Here is a 19,824-nt window from a genome sequence, read left to right on the forward strand (position 1 = left end):
ATACACTATAATCCAATTCAGTAGATCTACATTGAATCAATGTATAGCCTACTTGGGCTCATGTTATTGACGGGAAATATGCTCGCCTGAGGTAGTTGCACGATAAATCGGACCGAGGCTGTGATCGGCATCTTCTTTCGCACAACAACCGAAAGAACGGTGGTACAAATGTGTGTTTCCGGTACTCAGTCCATGACCTTTCTAATTACGTATACCTTCTGCATTTATTCTAGAAGCACACATATATGTACAATGTACATTTACGGTCGCAGTCAAATTTTTTACGCCCATTGTTCTTTGTAAAAATAAAGTGTACGTCAAAACTTTGTTAAATTTACAGTTTGGGCATTTATGATTAAGTAAAAACCTATGGAAACATATTAAAATATATAATAAAAGATTGAAATTGATGAATGGGTTGATTTATTTAATAGATGAATTCAGGCAATTGTGGTTCTTCTAATGTGACTGGTTCTTCTATTCTTCCACATGTACACTGATAAATGTCATCTCATTTTTCTCTTTATATAGACAGAAACTCGTAATAACGACTATTAATTTCATAATTACGACTTTTAAAATCATAATTGCGACTGTTTAATAACAACTTTTCATGTCGTAATTACGACTTAATTTTATCTCGTTATTACGTCTTCCTTAAGTCATAATGACAACTTTCTGAAGTTGTGATAACGACCTTTTAGCTCACCTGAGCTGAAAGATCAGTGTTCCGAACTTTCTGATCACTTGTCTAGCGTCCGTCCGTAAGTTTTTAACACTTCTGACTTCTTCTCCAGAACCATTAGGCTAATTTCAGTCAAACTTGCCACAAAACATGATTGAGTAAAGGGGATTCAAGTTTGATTCAAATGAAGTACCACACCCTTATTAATACCCCCATCACACTAGGCCACGTTCGCACTACGACCATGTAAAAATTGATGATCGTAGTGCGATCGGATACGTCGTAGTAAGAACGTAGTAAGGTCTTTATGGTCGTGGAGCAACTTTGAACATGCTCAAAACAAACGTAGTGCGATCGTGGTCATTGATCGTAGTGGAAGCGTAGTAAGGACGTACTAAGGTCGTATTTAGATCGGCATGGTCGTAGTAGCATCGTAATGGGATCGTGATGCAGAAGAAAACGACTGCACTGCGATTCCACTACGCTCTCTATACGACCACCCCGTTTTCACTACGTTCTCTTTACGATCATTCCGTTTGCACTACGTTTTCTTCACGTTTCCGCTACGATCACGGCACGTCCATACTATACTGTAGTACATTTCTACCAAGCTCAACCCGTCCTTAATACGTCCTCACTACGATTTCACTGAGCGCAAGTCACGACCGAATCACGTTCTGTTCTCCCCCACACACTGGTATAAAAACTGAACAAAGGTTGCATATGACCATTGCTTCTTTGGAATCATGGAAAGGCCAAACCAAGAAATATTGATGGAGATGTTGATGCATATTCGGTACATGGCACTTTTTAACGACCAAGCTGCTATATAGTTACTTAAGCGAAGGAGGGGGAGGAGAATCGTAAGGCAGCGTAGATCTTGCTGGGTACGACCTTGGCGGCATGCTTTTACAATGGAAATATTTGGTACAAATGGATGACAAGAAGGTTCTGAGCTGTATTTATACTGAATCTGGATCTGATTCAGCTGCTGCAAAGCGTGGCGACAGCGGCGCGGAAACGTGGTAGAACCGTAGTAAGATCGTGGTAGAATCATAGTAAGATCGTGGTACAATCGTGGCAGAAGGGTAGGAAACTCGTGTTGCAGTCGTGGGAGTTGTGGTGAGAGCGTAGTTAGAACCTGATAGACGTAGTGGGAGCGTAGTACTTCCAAAGGGGGAATAATCAAGAAAATGCCAGAATTTTTGAAATTTACTTGACAGCTTTTTGATATAGTGTAGCTTCAAGTTTGTTCAAATCATGCCCCGGAAGTAGGTTGGACCACAATTGGGGATCAAAGTTTTACATGTATACAGGAGAAACCGTATTTAAAATGTTCTCAACAACAGCAGGCTGTGAATAGTTATACCGGTATTAATATGCAAATTTCAGGTAGCAAATAGTGAAGTTTGTTCAAATCATGATCCCCAGGGGTAGGGTGAACACAGTAGGAGATCGATAAAAATATATAGGGAAACATCTTTGAAAACGTTGTCAAGAACAGCAGGGCCATAATTAGCCATATTAATATGGAAACATCTTCAGATAGCGCACGTTCAGGTTTGTTCAATCCAGGGGCCCTAGGGGTAGGGTGGGTCACAATCGGAGAGCAAAGTTTTATATTGGGATATCCAGGAAATTAATTAAAACAAATTCTTTTCAAGATTAGCAGAACCACACTGAATTAACGTTCCTAAGTTAAGTAGATTAAAGTTTTATTTATACCCCGTGACTAAAGTTGGGGGGGGGGGGGTATTGTTTTGTCCTGTATGTCTGTCTGAAACATTAACCTTCTTCATAACCTTTGAACGATGAGTGATATGACTCTCATATTTCATATCATAGTAGACATTAATGGCAAACTGACAACTCAACTGTATGACAAACGGGATGATTTCAGCTTCTCCATCGTCAACTTCCCATATTTGTGTAGCAATATTCCATTATCACCTGCATATGATGTTTATATATCTCAACTGATTCGATAGGCAAGAGCTTTTTCTGGATATAGTCAGTTTTTAAATCGAGTTAAGCTACTGACAAACAAGTTGATGGTACAGGGATTTCAACAGTCTCGATTGAAGTCAGCATTTCGCAAATTCTATGGTCGTTATAACGATCTAGTTCGTCAATACAACCTTGCATTGGGTCAAATGCTGTCTGACGTGTTTCATACCGATTGTTAAGCCGTTCTTGGCACACTGATTTTGACTGCGGATAACTCCGTTTACCTGGTCGGGATATAGGGCTCACGGCGGGTGTGACCGGTCTACAGGGGATGCTTACTCCTCCTAGGCACCTGATCCCACCTCTGGTGTGTCCAGGGGTCCGTGTTTGCCCAACTATCTATTTTGTATTGCTTGTAGGAGTTATGAGATTGATCACTGTTCGTTATCTTCACCTTGCATGTACATTCCTTGTGAGAATAACTAATATTTTTTAACCTTGTGACCTTGACGTTTGATCTACTTTTAAGAAAACCAAACCTAGGTAGTATCTCCTGAAATATTTAAGGTAGAACTTTTATATTTTGTAAACAGATTCCTTATAGCAAGAAATTTTATATGATGTATGATATTGTGACCTTGACCTTGAAGTTTGACCAAATTTCAAAACGTTGACCAAAACTTTAATCTTGTTCATAACATTTGAATGGTGAGTGATGTACATGTACCTATTGTATTTCATGTATGCATTCCTGGTGACAAAACCTTTCTTCTTTCTGAAGGTCATACCCGAAAGATCCGTGATTCTCACTTCTAAATTCTAAATTGGCGAAGGAGCAATCACTACCTATGTTTACGTCTTTGATTGGCATGAGCAGGACTCGAACTCAAGACCTCCCGGTGACAAAGCGAACGCTGGTTCTTCATGGTAATATCTTATAATGATTTTTTTTTTTATCTTGTATCTTGGTTGCTAGTATGTCGTAATCCTTTGGGATTAAGTTGGGGTCACAATTTGGGGTCTTTTTTTCCATGGGAATAAGGATTGCTAAAATCTTTTTAAAATCACAAAAGTTGAACAACAGCAGGGTCAAGGTGACTCGGGTGAGCGGTGTGACCCATCGGCTTCTTGTTATCGTATTACGACTTTACTAAGTTGTAATACAGATTTTTTATTTCGATAGTACAACTTTTTATGTGGTTAGTACGACTTTTCATATTGGTATCACGACTTCATTAATTCGTAATTACGACATTTTTCTTGTTATTTGTTCCGTAATTACGACTTATTTTCTCGTAATTACGACTAAAACAGTCGTCAAGCTCTACAGACTTCACTTGGGTATCGTATTGCCGTATCAATCTCAGCAAATGCCGAGAAACGCGTCGCCCTTATGCTGGATTTCTTTGGTGATTTATTATTTTAATTTAACCTGAACTTATATAGCCCTTTTATTTGGAGAGGAAATCTTTGGACAAAACACTAATCTGTCTGACACTCTGTAGACCTCCATTATTTACATATCTATGATGAATCTATTCTCATTCCGAAAATTCAACAAGAGGCCCATGGGCCACATCGCTCATCTGAGTCACATTGGCCACTATCTAACGATTTTCCATATATATATTCGCATGTAAAACTTTGATAAATATTGTGGCCCCAACCTACCCCCGGGGGCCATGACTTTTACAAACTTCAATCTGCACTATGGCAGGAAACTTTTGTGTAAATGTAAACTTCTTTAGCCCAATGGTTCTTGAGAAGAAGATTTTAAAAGATTTTTTCTATATATTAGTATGTAAAACTTTGATCCCCTATTGTGGCCAGATCCTACTCCCGGGGGCCATGATTTTAACAAACGTCAATCTGCACTATGTCAGGATACTTTCATGTAAATCTAAGCTTTTTGGCCCAGTGTTTCTTGAGAAAACGATTTGAAAATATTTCCCCGGTATATTTATATGTAAAACTTTGATCCTCTATTGTGACCCCATCCTACCCCCCAGGTGTCATGATTTTAACACACTTGAATCTGCACAAAGTCAAGAAGCTTTCATGTAAATTTAAGTTCTTCTCGCCCAGTGATTCTTGAGAAGAGTTTTAAATGACCCCACCCTATTTTTGTGATTATCTCCCCTTTGAAGGGAGCATGGCCCTTCATTTGAACAATTTGAAAGCCCTTTACCCAAGGATGCTTTGTGCATAGTTTGGTTGAAATTGGACCAGTGGTTCTGGAGAAGATGAAAATGTGAAAAGTTTACGACGACGACGACAGACAACGGACAAATTTTGATCAGAAAAGCTCACTGGAGCCTTCGGCTCAGGCGAGCTAAAAAGAAAATCCCTTTACACACCATATGCAGAGTGGAGGAACAACGGCATACGATGGAAACATTCCGATTTGTTGAAACTTGAGGTCCGTGAAGTCTAATCCAATCAAAGCTTTGTAACATTTTTTTTTTCAGGCCCAAATTCAGTTTACCTACTTTTGAATGCAAGGACATAAAATGATACATTTAAAACAATTAAAAATCACAGGTACCTCAATACGGATCCGTCCCGAGATGTCATTTTATAAGCCAAGTCCATAAATATTTTTTTTTACATCCTGTAAGAAATGTTCATAAGAAGGGCATTATATGTAATTCAGTTACACAAAATATGGAAAGTACATTCTGGTTTTGTTCAAGGGAATAAATGATTGAGTGTTTAATAAAACTGTCATAGTGCCCTTAGTGATGATATAATGGAAATGAAAACATCAGATACAAGTAAACTGGTGAATGATGAGAGAGAGAACGAGAAGAGAGCACTAATCCTCTGTAAACATTCCACACATCGTTATCTTATATTGTGGATATGTATACTTCACATCAAACACACCAGTGAAACACACCCTTTAATGGATTATTGTAAAATGTATTTAACAAAATTTATTTTCATGTTTCTTTTAAAAACACTTTTAAGAGTTCTAAATTAAAATAATCAGTTCAGTGCATCGTATCTACTGGAATTGTCAGATATATTCATATCGTAAAATATATGTTCATTCTTATTGCATAGTATAAGCACTAATCAAATTTACTTAACCATCTTATATCATGATTAGAGAAGGAAATACGATAAAGACCGAGGTATCCCAGACATGCATGCACCAGTAATTGACAGTTTCTATGGTATCACTTTAAAACTAAAACCTAATCAAAAATGATGTATAGACCTTGATACATAATATTACTTGTTATCAAATAGATTGTTATCAGTTAGACTGTTTGCTTATTGTTTCACGTCCCGTTCGAGAATTATTTTTCTCTCATGTAGATACGTCACTAGCTTTAGGTAAATAGTCATCAATAATGGCCTATGCTTAGCACTAGGGGCCGAAATAGTTAGGGTCTTTTATTGTCTTACCGCCTCCGTGTTGAAAGTCTCATTTGTTTACACGCGCCTCTAGCCAGCGTATACTTCATGCCGGCGTAACATTAAATAGTGAGCCCTTCACCGATATGATGACTTACAATAAGTATATATGCAAAAAAGGTAGAAAATATGCAAATTTGGATAAAACCATGATTTTCAAAATAAAATATTTCAACACATATTAACAAAAGATTCTGGCGGAATTGAACTCGAGATCTGCGGTTCACCAGCCCAATGTTTTAACCACTGAGCTACGATGATAGACAAACAAATCGATCGATACGAATTATTTCACAAAACATTTAAATCGCCATCTTGTGACGTTGTGTCATACAGAGTATAAGCCTTTAAATTAGTGTAGTGAGCTACCTTAATTGAAACGAAAGTACAATCGCTGAAAAACCATTGTTCATTTAATTTCTGATAGTATATTTTTAAAGAGGAATTTTGTTTAGATATTCATTTATATACCCGGAAAATTTTATCATTATGACGTAATATTCAAATGAATTATGATATATCATGCGGCAGTTAGGAGGTGCAAATATCACGCGAAATGGCGACGTCAGCATCAAACGCAGCGCACCGAGAAGTCATAAAATTTTGCACAGAACTCCGCTTGACTTCAACGGAGACTCACATGAAGGTAAAACAGAGTTAATCGCTCAGAGACGTTTCTCTTTCCCTGATACAGATCATTTTCTGAGGGATATGAGGACAGTACGTCAGGAAAGAGAAACTACGAAAGCCCATTGAGCTCAATTTCGTAGCTGAAAAAAAATAATCATTTTTCGCGTTATAACGCAAACCTTTCGCGAATAAACGGGTAACTTTTGCAAAGAAACGCGTAACTTTCGCGTTATAACGCGTACCTTTAGCGTTTTAACACGAAACTTTCGCGAATAAACGCGTACCTTTAGCGTTATAACGCGAAACTTTCGCAAATACACGCGAAACTCTCGCGTTATAACGCGAAACTTTCACGAATTAACGCGTAACTTTTGCGTTACAACACGAAAATTCTATATACATGTAGTTATGTAAAATAGAAACCCATGATTAGTACAATGAACGAGGACTGACGTTTATACATTTATAAGTAATCTTAACGTAAAGAACTATATGCACACGCTAACACATTTTACACACACACGTTTCAGAATTTTTGGTATATATGCTAATAAAGTTTTATTTAATGCAAAGTAGAATTCATATTTGTAATTGATTGATACCAGTGTTGCTTAAGCTAACAACAGCTTTTAATACGGGAGTATAAAATTTCGTCCATTGAAATCAAGCCTTAAAATATCACAGAATTTCAAAGAACTATCAACCACTAAATCTCTGAATTTATGTTTTGTTATTGAGTAAACTATGCTTAATCTACATTTCTTTTGATTCATTTGATATCCTGAGAAAAAACCCACCCCAGAATGTCTCTAGAAAGCATTTGTTGACCTAAGTTTTTCCAATAAAAGATGAATCCACACTTTTCAAAGGTCATGGAGTGGTGGATTTACCCCCCTCCCCCATAATTATCAAATTTAGGTAAATCGTGGTCTCTTGTTTAGAAAAATGTAACCGATAAAAGAAGCAATAATTTCTTCCTTTCTCGGAGAAATAAATGACAAAATCTTTTGATTTATTGAATTACTTTTATTGGGAGAACTTACATTTTTTTCCCCAGAAACCAGTCATTTTATTAATTTCACCTTATTAAAAATGACAGAAAATAGTGAAAATCGCTACATAGGAGACATATTTCAAGTCCTTTAAAATCTATAAAATCCAGGAGCTTCGCCCCCAAGGCCTCCACCACTGGCGCCCCCCCCCCCGACCCCCTGCCTCATAAAGTTGCCCCCCTAACCACAAATCCTGGATCCTCCACTGTTATGTCACTTGGCTGTCATCTGATAAAAACCCTTATAATTCTCACAGCAACCTGTGTAACTACCTTTTTTTAAAAATATAATTTTGCCATTTGATATGCTTTTGGTTTGATTTTAACATATTTTATTGTCTAGAGAGATTTCTCCTATGTGACAATTAATAACACAAAATATGTACAACAGAACCAAAGGTCAATAAGATGATATTCTTAAAGCAGTCAAATTATATCAAGAGATATACATATACAAAAATACAAAGTACAGCAAGACAAGTTTATCGTTATTTTTATTCATTGTAATGAACAAATTCTTTCATGCTACTGTTTTTGATATTGAGCACATTCAGTCCATAAATTATTGTTTATAAGCAAAATCTACGCTTTCTAACCTAAAACTTTTGCGTTAAGTCGCAAAAGTATCGCGTTATAAGCAAAAATTACGCGTTTATTCGCAAAAGTTTCGCGTTATAACGCGAAAGTTACACGTTTATTTGCGAAAGTTTCGCGATATAACGCGAAACTTTTTTTTTTTTGAGCTACGAAAATGAGCCCATTGGGCTTTCGTAAGAAACCGACCGAAGGAACTAGACAAAAAAGGCAAATTAAAATCAATGGATGACACTATTCCGGAAGATACACGTCGGACCGCACGAGAGATTGAAGAAAGTTTGGGAATCAGCAAATCGTCTGGTCACCGCATTTTATCGGATAATTCTGGAATGCAGAGGATATGTGAACGTTGGGTACATGTACCTCGACTTTTAAAAAATGAAGAAAATCAAAGAAGGATTTCATGTTCGAAGGATTTTCTCAGACGTGCGAACACCGCGAGACAATTTTGACGTCGCAGGTTGCGCTGCCGAGCACAACCTCATTGCAAAATGATTAATTTTCTCAAAAAGCTAAGTAAAGTACAAAGTTCAAATTTTGGGTATTGATCAACAATGGTATAATTGGTAATATATAGCAGTTTTTTTTTATGAAATTAAATCGATACTTTAAAAGATCTAAGCCCAGTCCACGGAAATTTGGGACAACCCTCGCCCTGGAGTCATAACCTCTACCTCGGGGATCATGAAATTTACAATTGTGGTAAAAGTATTCCTGCTTTACATCAATATGCATTTAGTTTTTCTTACAGATGTACGATTGTAGAGGAAAAGATTTTTGAAAATTTGTCATTTTTGGCAGTTTTCCCCCGCCCCTAAGGCCATAGGATGCAGGAATCCTGAAATTTACAATTTTTGTCCTCTTTTCCACTAGTGTTATGAAATACGCGTTTTATTTTGAACCCTAGCAACTCGTGTAACTCGAGTTGTTCAATCAAACGTGCTCGTTGAGAATCGTTTTTCGAGTTCCCGGGTACATTGTTTCAGAGCGGTCACCTTCTTAGTTTAAAGCTGATATGAATTCTTAAATAAACCCAGTGCCAGCCACATTTCTTTGTTTATTCGCCATCTTAGATGAGTAATCTGTTGTCATACATGTATGCGTCGGGATTTGCATGGTATATAGGGGGCGAGTTTCGAGGAAACAACCTAGATCTACATGCAGTACATGGATGTGCATGCTGGTATCTGGAGTAACAATGTCAAAATTATACAATAATCGCGGAGAAATCATTTACCAATAATCTATTGAGAGATGTGCAATCCACTTCATGGGGCAATCTGACCTTTATTTTCATTGTGTTTACACTATTTAGTCCGACAGATTGTACATTTCGACAAAATCAGTGTGCCAAGAGCGGCTTAACAATCGGTATGAAATACGTCAGACAGCATTTGTATTGGCAAACTAGATGGTTCAAACGCCATAGAATTTGCGAAACGCTGCCTTAAACGAGACTGTTGAAACCCCTTATAGAATTGTTACCACGATTTTTATTGCTTGTAAATAAATATGAAAGTGGTGGTGCTTTTAATCGTGCAAGTATTGTTTTTAAATTATAAAACGTGCTTTAGTGATTATTTTGCATCGAAATTGCAAAAAGCAACATACATACTGTATTATGCAAATTCTCGTTTGAAATTTTCGCGCCATTAGTATGTGACACCATGCGTGTCAATTCTGGCGAAGCGAGAAAGCATGATAACATTTAAACAAGTTGTGAACAGCTTATACAGCAGGCTATAGATACAAATTGGAGATATTTAACAGTCACAAGTGTACTTATCGTGTGTTGTACAGTATATATAGCTGAACTAATCAGCACAAAAAAGAGTGTATTTACTTTCCCCCCAACAAGGCAAATCGGCGAAATTTTGTAGACTCACTTCAAACCAACAGAAAGTCACTTTCATGATTTTTATAGAATAGGTAGTCAATGTTCCGACATTGATGACATCCCGTTAGTATTTTAGATTCAGTCATACATGTGCATGTTTGAACCAGCCGCTGTGCCAAATCTAAGAGAAATTGCGTTAGCAAACATTAATATTACACCGATATTGACGGACTAGGATGGAGATCACGGTCACAGAAAAGGTGGAACGATTTGGTAAATATCTATCTTATCATTTCGTACGCAAAGATTATGTGTTCTCTTGTAGATCATAATCAAATTTGACTTACTATTGAACTTTTGCGAGAAGGGCTGACTTGGCAATTTAAACCTGCGAATGGTATGGAGGGACGATATCGTTAAATACATGCAAAATCGAACTGTTGACATATACATGTATAGTATAACGGACAGTATACAGAGAGCTTCTACTGTCTTACTCTTGAGCTAACCTTTTCAGTGATTTATCTTGATCACGCAAGTTAAGCAAAGACGAACGTGTTCAAAGCGCTGCACGTTACAAAATCATGGCAGCGTAGTGACTCTAGTGTTTATCGGAAAGCCTGCTTCAGATAGGGTATCTCCGAAACTCTGGAATTTTGTGTCCATGTACGGACGTAGTTTCGTCCGGGAAGGACGGCGGTTGTCGTCATGAATGGCGGATGCCTTTGCTGAAGAGGTGCCTAAGCGGGGAAGTGTACGTAGCAGACATTATGTAGGGAACTTCTACGGCCTCGCTAGTGAGCTAGCGTTTCTAGTAATATGGTAGTGTTTCTCTAAGCAGCGGCGAGCGTATTCAGATCAGTTCAAAACACTGCTGCCAGGCTAATGGCACATTCACGGAAACATGAGCATATTACACCAATTCTCATATCGCTTCACTGGTTACCTGTGACATATCGAATGAAATTTAAAATCCTATTGTATACTTTCAAGGCTCTACATGGATTAGCACCAGCATACATCCAGGAACTAGTTCAAGTTTAACATCCACAGCAAACACTTCGTTCTGCGGATTCGTTATACCTTCTAAAGACATGCGCTCGTACTAAACTGTATGGCGAAAGACGGTTTGATGTTTCTTCATCAAGTCTGTGGAACTGCCTCCCGTTGGATCTTCGTGTCAGGGTTCATTAGGTGTTTTTAAAAAACAAACTTAAAACATATCTTTTTAAACTTGCATTTAATCTTTATAATTGGTTATTTATGTATACAGTTATTTTTAAAACACCCCCCCCCCCAAAAAAAAACCTTCGCTTTTAGCATTATTTTATGCCCTTTTGCATGTATTTATTGTTCTTTGTTTTAGATTGTTTTTATTGTTTTACATGTAAAAGGGTTTTAGGGTAATTTTCGTAATTAGATAAAGCGCTATATAAATGTATATCATCATTATCATTATTATAGTAGGCCTGTTACGTTTCAAACCAATTGAACTTTTCATTTATCTGACAATGATAAAAAAAAACCCCACAAACATAAGGTTATAGATACATTTTATTTTTGCATGCATACATGTACGTAGGTGCAAACTTTTAACCTGCACAGATACCTTGATTCATGTTTCAACTTTACAAAAAGTCATTGCATCATAATAAATCGAATGCAAGTAACTATGCAGGAGTTTTGCGTTTTCTTTCATCATAAAAATGTATGAAGTTGTTATACAGCTTTATTCAATCAAACACACACAGGTACAGCACTGAGCATGCTAAGCGTGCCGACAATTCGGAATTACATGTGTATATGCATTAATTCAGATCTGTAGCTCTTCGGGGGAAAATTGGGCATACCAGAGAGCTACAGATCCACCCCTTATAAGAATTCTTCGATTTACGGCGCAGGTCGGCGACTCGCTGTATTCTTGCATCATAATATCCAAACATTTCTAGCATATTTTCCCACTATATTTCTGTCCAAACATTTATTAAAGCCCCATGTAAACCGAAATCTCACAACTTTAAATGGTTTTGTTTGTAGAGATAACCATGTTATGTAGCAGTCAATTCGAACCCCGTTGATTTTTATATCTATTCATTCTATCCAATATGAAGTACGTATTAAGTCTTCATTTATAATAAACACGAATACTGGACGTAAATATTGAAAAGTAATCCTAATACTTATGAAAGCCAGAAGTCTGGTCCCTGTCTCCGATTAATATTTTCAATATTGACATATAAAACAGATGTTGGCGGGGATGGAATTGGAATTATTTCATCTAATATATATAACAAACAATGCTATATTATGCCCACGGCATAGCATTAAAAGATATATGCTATTAATAACATTAAGACATTATTTTAAAATGGTTTACACATAAACACTATATATACCAAGTTTGGTTCACCCTGCAGTCAGTACTTCTACCCTGGAGATCATGAAATTTACTATGTTGGTAGAGGACTTCTAGCTCTACATGACTAGATCTATGCATTTAGTTTTTCTTACAGAGGTAAAGTTGTAGGGAAGATGTTTTAACATTGGTCAATTTTTGCTCTATCCTTAAGGTGGTTCACTACAGCCTAAAATAGTTTCTCAAATCAGTACGAACTGATGTAATCATAAAATATATGATGATATATAATAAGTATATATGCCAAAAAGGCAGAAAATGTGCAAATTTGGATAAAAACATGATTTTCAAAATAAAATATTTCAACACATATGAATAAAAGACTCTGGAGGATTTTAACTCGAGATCTGCGGTTCACCAGCCCAATGCTTTAACCACTGAGCTACGATGATAGACAAACAAATCGATCGATATAAATAATTTCACAAAACAATTAAATCGCCATCTTGTGATGTAGTGTCATAAAGAGTATAAGCTTTAGTAAGGAGTTACCTTAATGCACCAGGGCTGCAGGAAGAAACTGTATACTTTATGCCCCCTTGTCTCAAAGATGCTTTATACCAAATTTGAACAAAAATTAAATGGTAGTTTTCAGGAAGAAGTTAAGAATGGCCAACAGTTGACGCACGGCACACGACGATGGATGCTGACCATTTGCAATAGGTCAAGTGACCTAAAATATTTATCGGGATATTAGGTCACATAGATTTACTGTTCCAGAAAGAGTACAAGTATGGAAATGAACCGGGGCAACTCTATACTGTTTGGACAAATTGAACATTTCTTTACATTGCATCGGTTCATCACTTATTCATGGATACAGATCTGTCACGAAAAGGTTTCCGTATAGTATGCTTTTGTCAAAGTCAGCCGTTGACTGTAAAAGTCAGCCCTTCTCGACTTTATCCACATACAAACGCAATCTTTGGAGATCAAGTCTTCCAACAGTCTCATAGAATTCTCATGGGCAAAATTGTGCTCTTTTATTAGCTGACCTGACAATAATCACTTTCATTTATATGTCAATTTGATATATCCCAATGAATTCGAAATTAAAGACACTGTGCACAGTCTTCCACACCTGATTCATATTTGGATATTTTATTGAAAATAGAAGTTATCAGCAAACTATCAACTCAACTTTATAACAAATGGGATGACTCTCAGCGTCTTCATCATCAACGTTCCATATTTATGTAGCATTAGTTCATTATTACCTGCATGTGGTATCTCTTTTACTGATTCGATACACGAGGGCATGTACTGTATATGATCAATTTTCAAACTGAGGCAGGCTACATGTACTAACAGCAAACTTGATGTTTCAAGAGTCTCACTTAAAGCAAACATTTTTGGCAAATTATTTGGTCTTTAGGTCTTATAGGAGTTATGAGATTGATCACTGTTCGTTATCTTCAACTTTCATGCTCTTTATGATAATCAATTTATCTTAAATTTTGATTAAATTTAGTTATTGAAATTGAAATAAGTAAGCATTTCGCAAATTCTTTGGTCTTCATAATCATCAATTTATTTTAAAAGTTGATTAAAATTGTGTCAGATTTGCATTATACCTGTATAAGGAAAATAAAAATTACAGAATTCTGTGGTGATAAACACTTCTTTAATAAGGTACAGTCAGTACATACATGTGTGTAACAATAATTATTATATAATATGTGATTTAAAAATTACCCATATGCAATAATTAAGAACATTTATTTTTTCAATGAATGATCACACAAAATAATAAAAAAACACATAAAATCACATGAAGTATGAAATTCGTATCAGTCTGGATGTAGGAAAATCTTAGTTTACCACACAACGCATTTGTGTTTTGGATTCATATAGCTCCCGGACACACAGTTGAAGGCTTTACTGAACTGCTTATTGTTTTGTAATGGACCGTTAACCCTGCAACCAAGATATGTGTTTTGTTAAAACATGAACCGGATCCGATGCGTTGGTAAGAAAATGATAAGGAAAACTTTGGTTTTAGAGTAATCCCTACAATTAATTAAATACAAATGCTACTATTGCTTTATCAACATGGAGTACTCTTACCTTGATTTATAATCTGAGTGTATTTCAACGAGGATTCGTCTTGCTGCTTCTTCCGGCCGTACCAAGCCACACCACGACTACAAATAATGGAAAAGATGAGTACTTAAACGGTCGAAAAATAATTCACCCAGGTACACCAGACCTACAAATTAAAGTGACCAGGTCACATCAGAATTTAAAAAAAAGAAAGAAATTAAACCCAACAAGCCATACCACGCCTAAAATCAGGGAGAATGACGATAAGTTAGAGTTAAAATACAATTTTATCAAGTGTCTAACGGATATCGAAGAAGGAGGTGATGAGCTTTCATGATATCTATCATTCACGAGACATACAAGTAACTAAACTGAATTGTATCAATAAAAAGGTGAAAATAACGAACAGTGATCAATCTCATAACTCCTATAAGGAATACAAAATACAGAGTTGTGAAAACTAGGACTCCTGGGTATACTAGAAGTGGGATCAGGTGCCTAGGAGGAGTAAGCATCCCCTGTCGACCGGACACACCCGCCGTGAGACCCATCTCTTGATCAGATAAACGGATGTTTTTCGTAGTCAAAATCAGTGTGCCGCAAACGGTCTAACAATCGGTATGAAACAAATCAAACAGTATTTGACCCAATGATAGGTTGTATTGGCGAACTAGATCATTATAACGATCATTGAATTTGCGAAATGCTGGAGAATGTAGAAACCCCTGTACCAGAACAAGCTCTTGCATATCGAATCAGTTGAGAGATATAAACTCCACATGCAGGTTATAATACACGTATCAACACTTCGCCGTGAGTTACTTCCCTTTGCGGGGTCAACCAAAGGTCAATCGGTGAAAAATCAAGTTCTCCTTCTTTACCTTGCGAAATGTAAGAAGTTATTACTTTGAATTTTAGCCAATTACCAAGTTTTCATACAAGTTAATGGGTTGCCCCAATCTGGGACATTATTGTAGTTGACTGCAATCGAAGGGAAAATAACAGATGTCAAAGCTACAGATAGGAAAATTACAAAGCCCAACGTAGGGAAATACGATTTTTATCCGGAAGATGGCAGACAAGGGACGTAACTTACGCGAAGTGTTGATACGTTTATTGAATATTGCTATATAAATATGGGAAATTGACAACGGAGAAGCTAAGCTGAAATCATCACGTTTGTCATAAAATATCCTTGTTTTTTGATATCGAAAGGTTATTTTACACACGCCGTGGTCTGTCAAAATTACTTCGAAGCAAAACAGAGCCGCTGTGGCCTAGAGGTTTGAACGTTCGCCCCGCATGCGGAAAACCGAGGTTCGAATCCCGGCCGCGACAGACCCAAGTCGTTAAAACAGGTAGTGACAGTTCCATCGCCAAACTCTCGACATCAGGTGTGAATATCACGGGTCCTCGGAGATGACCTTAAAGACGGATTCCCTATGTCACAGTAGGTGTGGCACGCTAAAGAACTCTCACGGCTCAATAGCCGTAAGCGCCGAGTAAAGGTCTAAATTTGAAGCCCTTCGCCGGTCTTGGTGACGTCTCCATATGAGTGAAAAATTCTCGAGAGAGACGTTAAACAAGATACAATCAATCAAAACAAAACACGATTGGACCAAGATTTAGATACAGCATATCCATTGAAAATCTAGATAGAAATAACGCAACTAACAACACACGGTTTCCAAAACACTCAAATGAGGATAATTTATTTTTATGGGGCATCGAGTCTGTTTCCATCTCCAATATATAATCACTGGAGGTTACCACAATTAACAAAATATATTATTTTGCTTCAATATATAAGCCATTAACAATTTTTTAAATAATGTGTCCAATAACCTCGTTCAACCCTTGTGTAAGCATATTCGATCTCAACACCGCTACAAGTATATTCGAAAGATGCATTCATTTTTATGCCCCATTTGAAGGGGGGTTGTATTGCTTTGAAATTGTCGGTTGGTCGATCTCCTATATCTTCTACAACGGATAATTGGAATGTATTTTGCCTTTCATACTTCGTCGATCTTTACATACTGATTATGACTACAGATTACTCCGTTTACCAGATCGAAATTAAGGGTACACGATGGGTGTGGCTGATCAACAACGGATTACTCATCCAAGACACCTGATCCAACCCATGCCTATTATAATTACTGCTCAGTAGATCAGTACAGCCAAGGTCAAACACTTTTTTATCTTTGCCACAATTTGTGTATTACTAAAGCAATACACTATTAGATCTGCTTTACAATTTTCATCGTTGGAATTCCCATAGCTGACCTGTTTTTATATTCTTATGAGGCAGAATTTATATAAAAGCTTCTTCATGAGAAGAAAAACCTCTTAATGTGCCATTAAACTCGACATTTAGATATATCGACGACGTTTCATCTATAAATAATAATCATTTTCATTCATATTTGGATTCAAGATATCAAAATGAACTCGAAATAAAAGACATCACAACGTCTTCTACATCTGTGAAAATAGCTGTTAAAGGCAAACTAACAACTCAACATTATGACAAACGGGATTACTTCAGCTTCTCCATCGACTTCCAATATTTGTGTAGCAATATTCCATTATTACCTGCATATGGTGTTTATGTCTCTCAAACTTCTTCGATAAGGAAAAGCTTGTTCTGTGTATGATCAGTTTTTGAATGGAGGCAGACTACTGACAAACACGTTGATGCTACAGGGGTTTCAACAGTCTCGTTTAAAGTCATCAGTTTGCAAATATTATGGTCTAGTTTGCCAATACAGTCTGTCATTTGGTGAAATGCTGTTCGACGTGTTTCATAAGAATTGTTAGAGCGTTCTTTACACACTGATTTTAACTACAGATTATTCCGTTTGTCTTATCAATATATAGGGCTCAGGGCGGGTGTGACCGGTCGACGGGGACTGCTTACTTCTCATAGACACCTGATCCCATCTCTGATGTGTCCGGGGATCCGTGTTTGCCCAACTCTCTGTTTTGTAATGCTTATAGGAGTTATGAGATTGATCACTGTTCGTTATTTCCACCTTTGATCAATGTTTGTTATCTTCACCTTTCATCCATCAAACTAGTAAAAATAAGTTTTATATACCTCAAAGTCCCCTCAAGATGAATATAACATTCGATCCAGTTTTCAATCATTGGACCAAAATCAAATTGAAATTTTCAAATCGATACTATTGGTTATTAGTTTTTTTCATCACATAAAAACTATCTTCGCTAGCCAATGGGACCAATCCACGGTTGTTTCTCTATTCAAGCTTGTCGGATTTAGAAGCTTTCAATCGAACGCGCCATGAGATTTCTTTTCTTACAGTCGGTAATGGCGGCCCCCACGGTTGAATTGTCGTGTATGTTATGTCACGGAAATTTAACAAAAACAAGAACAGAGACGTACAATTTTCAGTGATACCTTTGGAGTGCTTAACCAATTTATGGAGGTCCTTTATAATGTTCTGCAACCAAATGCTGATTACAAATTTATTTAAGCATCTCTGTTGGCATATTGTTCCGTGAAGGTCGCCATATTTATTAATGAATACGATAAAAAATTAAATAATGTTAAGGGACATAACTCCCAATAACTAATACATGTATGTGGCGCAGTTCAAGTGACTGAAGGCGCCAAGGGCGAATAGAGAAACAACATGGATCGTCACCCTTGGATAGCGAAAATGATTGAAAATCCGTGTCTGTTATCACTTTCGACTTGGCTTTCAGCACTCTAATTGTAAGGAAAATTTGTTAATCACGTACGTTTCGTTATTATTGATGTTTCGTCGATCAATACAATGGTCTATCTACCCTCAGAGTACAACATTCACCCCATCTCGTAGGTGGATATTGTTCTTCACGTGTAGCTAACACCCGTACTGATGAACAAAATGTCAATAAATGTACATGTATATGTATTATACCTAAAAATGGAAATAATTGTGTCATAGAAATAGAATTAATTGGGGGGGGGGGGGGGGGGGGGGGCAGAATATCTTGCATCCTTTGCATTTCCAAAAAGCGAGTTTGGAATGAATTATCCTTGAGGCAGCAACCATAAAATTCTAAAATCAGCACTGGTGTCTTATCACACTTGCCTGTTTTATTGGTACTTGTATGTTAGAGACAACTTACTGGAAATAATTTTTCAAAAAACGAATGTACTGTATATTATATGCATATTAGGGCAAGTCATCATTTTAACTTCAAATACTGTTAGATTTATCATCTGTTCATTTGTGAATATGAGGAACTGGCAAATGTGATCGATGTTCTTTAGGATGATGGTAACCTTTTGTCATCACGCCTACTACTGCTGGGTGATTGTACTTCTAAGTAATCCAGAGTAATGGATACACAGTGCACCACAACAGCTGGCACAAATGAGCACAACTGCATTGTTATACATGTTTTTTTTATTTCTGTAAAAAGATAATTATGTTATTCATCAGACATTCCACACACCCACCCACATATATTGCATGCAGACCTTCCCTTCTGAACAGGGATTTGGGTTAGAATATGTCCTCAGTACCCCTTGCTTGTCGTAAGAGTCGATTAAACGGGGCGGTCCTTCGGATGAGACCGCAAAAAGCAAGGTCCCGTGTCACAGGTGTGGCACGATAAAGACCCCTCCCTGCTCAAAGGCCGTAAGCGCCGATCATATGCCTAAATTTTGCAGCCCTTCACCGGCAATAGTGACGTATCCATATGAGTGAAATACTCTTGAGTGGGACATTACACAATATTTAATCAATCAATCAGAACAGAATAAAATATCAATGTACCACAGACAACAAACTAACTTTAAATAGGATTAAAACACTGTATCTGAGAAAATCGGTTATCTAAATCCATACATTGACATACTGTAATAGACAGGTCTTTCTTGACAAATTTTCTTGTGTATTTGGGAAGGGGGTGGCCTTTAGATATATATTTTGTGCATTAGATCTATAGCTGCACAACAGAATGTGAAATTCCAATTTAAAGGGAAAACTGTACATTTACTGTATATAGTGGAAAGCTATAATGACATTGTTGAATTGTCATGGTTTATTATTGTTCTTTGACTGCGTTGGTTCAAAGATTGGTTTTTTTTATTGTTGTATATAAACATGAGGTCCAGCTGTATTTTATTTTCCACATGTTTTCTATGAATGCAAGGTGAAAATAACGAACAGTGATCA

At 36.9% G+C, this 19,824-nt stretch overlaps 1 protein-coding gene across 1 annotated transcript in view; it reads right to left on the reverse strand.

Annotated features, from left to right (window-relative positions):
• Positions 1-14,191: 14,191 nt before the first annotated feature.
• The window catches only part of LOC130046271 (neprilysin-1-like), a 37,803-nt gene continuing 32,170 nt past the window's right edge, over positions 14,192-19,824 (reverse strand). The window contains exons 21-22 of the mRNA XM_048894096.2: positions 14,654-14,730; positions 14,192-14,503 (exon numbers count right to left, since the gene is read on the reverse strand). Coding sequence (XP_048750053.2) covers positions 14,404-14,503; positions 14,654-14,730 — 177 coding nt within the window. The 3' untranslated portion in view covers positions 14,192-14,403. The remainder of the gene's footprint in view (positions 14,504-14,653; positions 14,731-19,824) is intronic.

The sequence above is a fragment of the Ostrea edulis genome, chromosome 1, assembly GCF_947568905.1.
Source record: "Ostrea edulis chromosome 1, xbOstEdul1.1, whole genome shotgun sequence".
Taxonomy (NCBI): domain Eukaryota; kingdom Metazoa; phylum Mollusca; class Bivalvia; order Ostreida; family Ostreidae; genus Ostrea; species Ostrea edulis.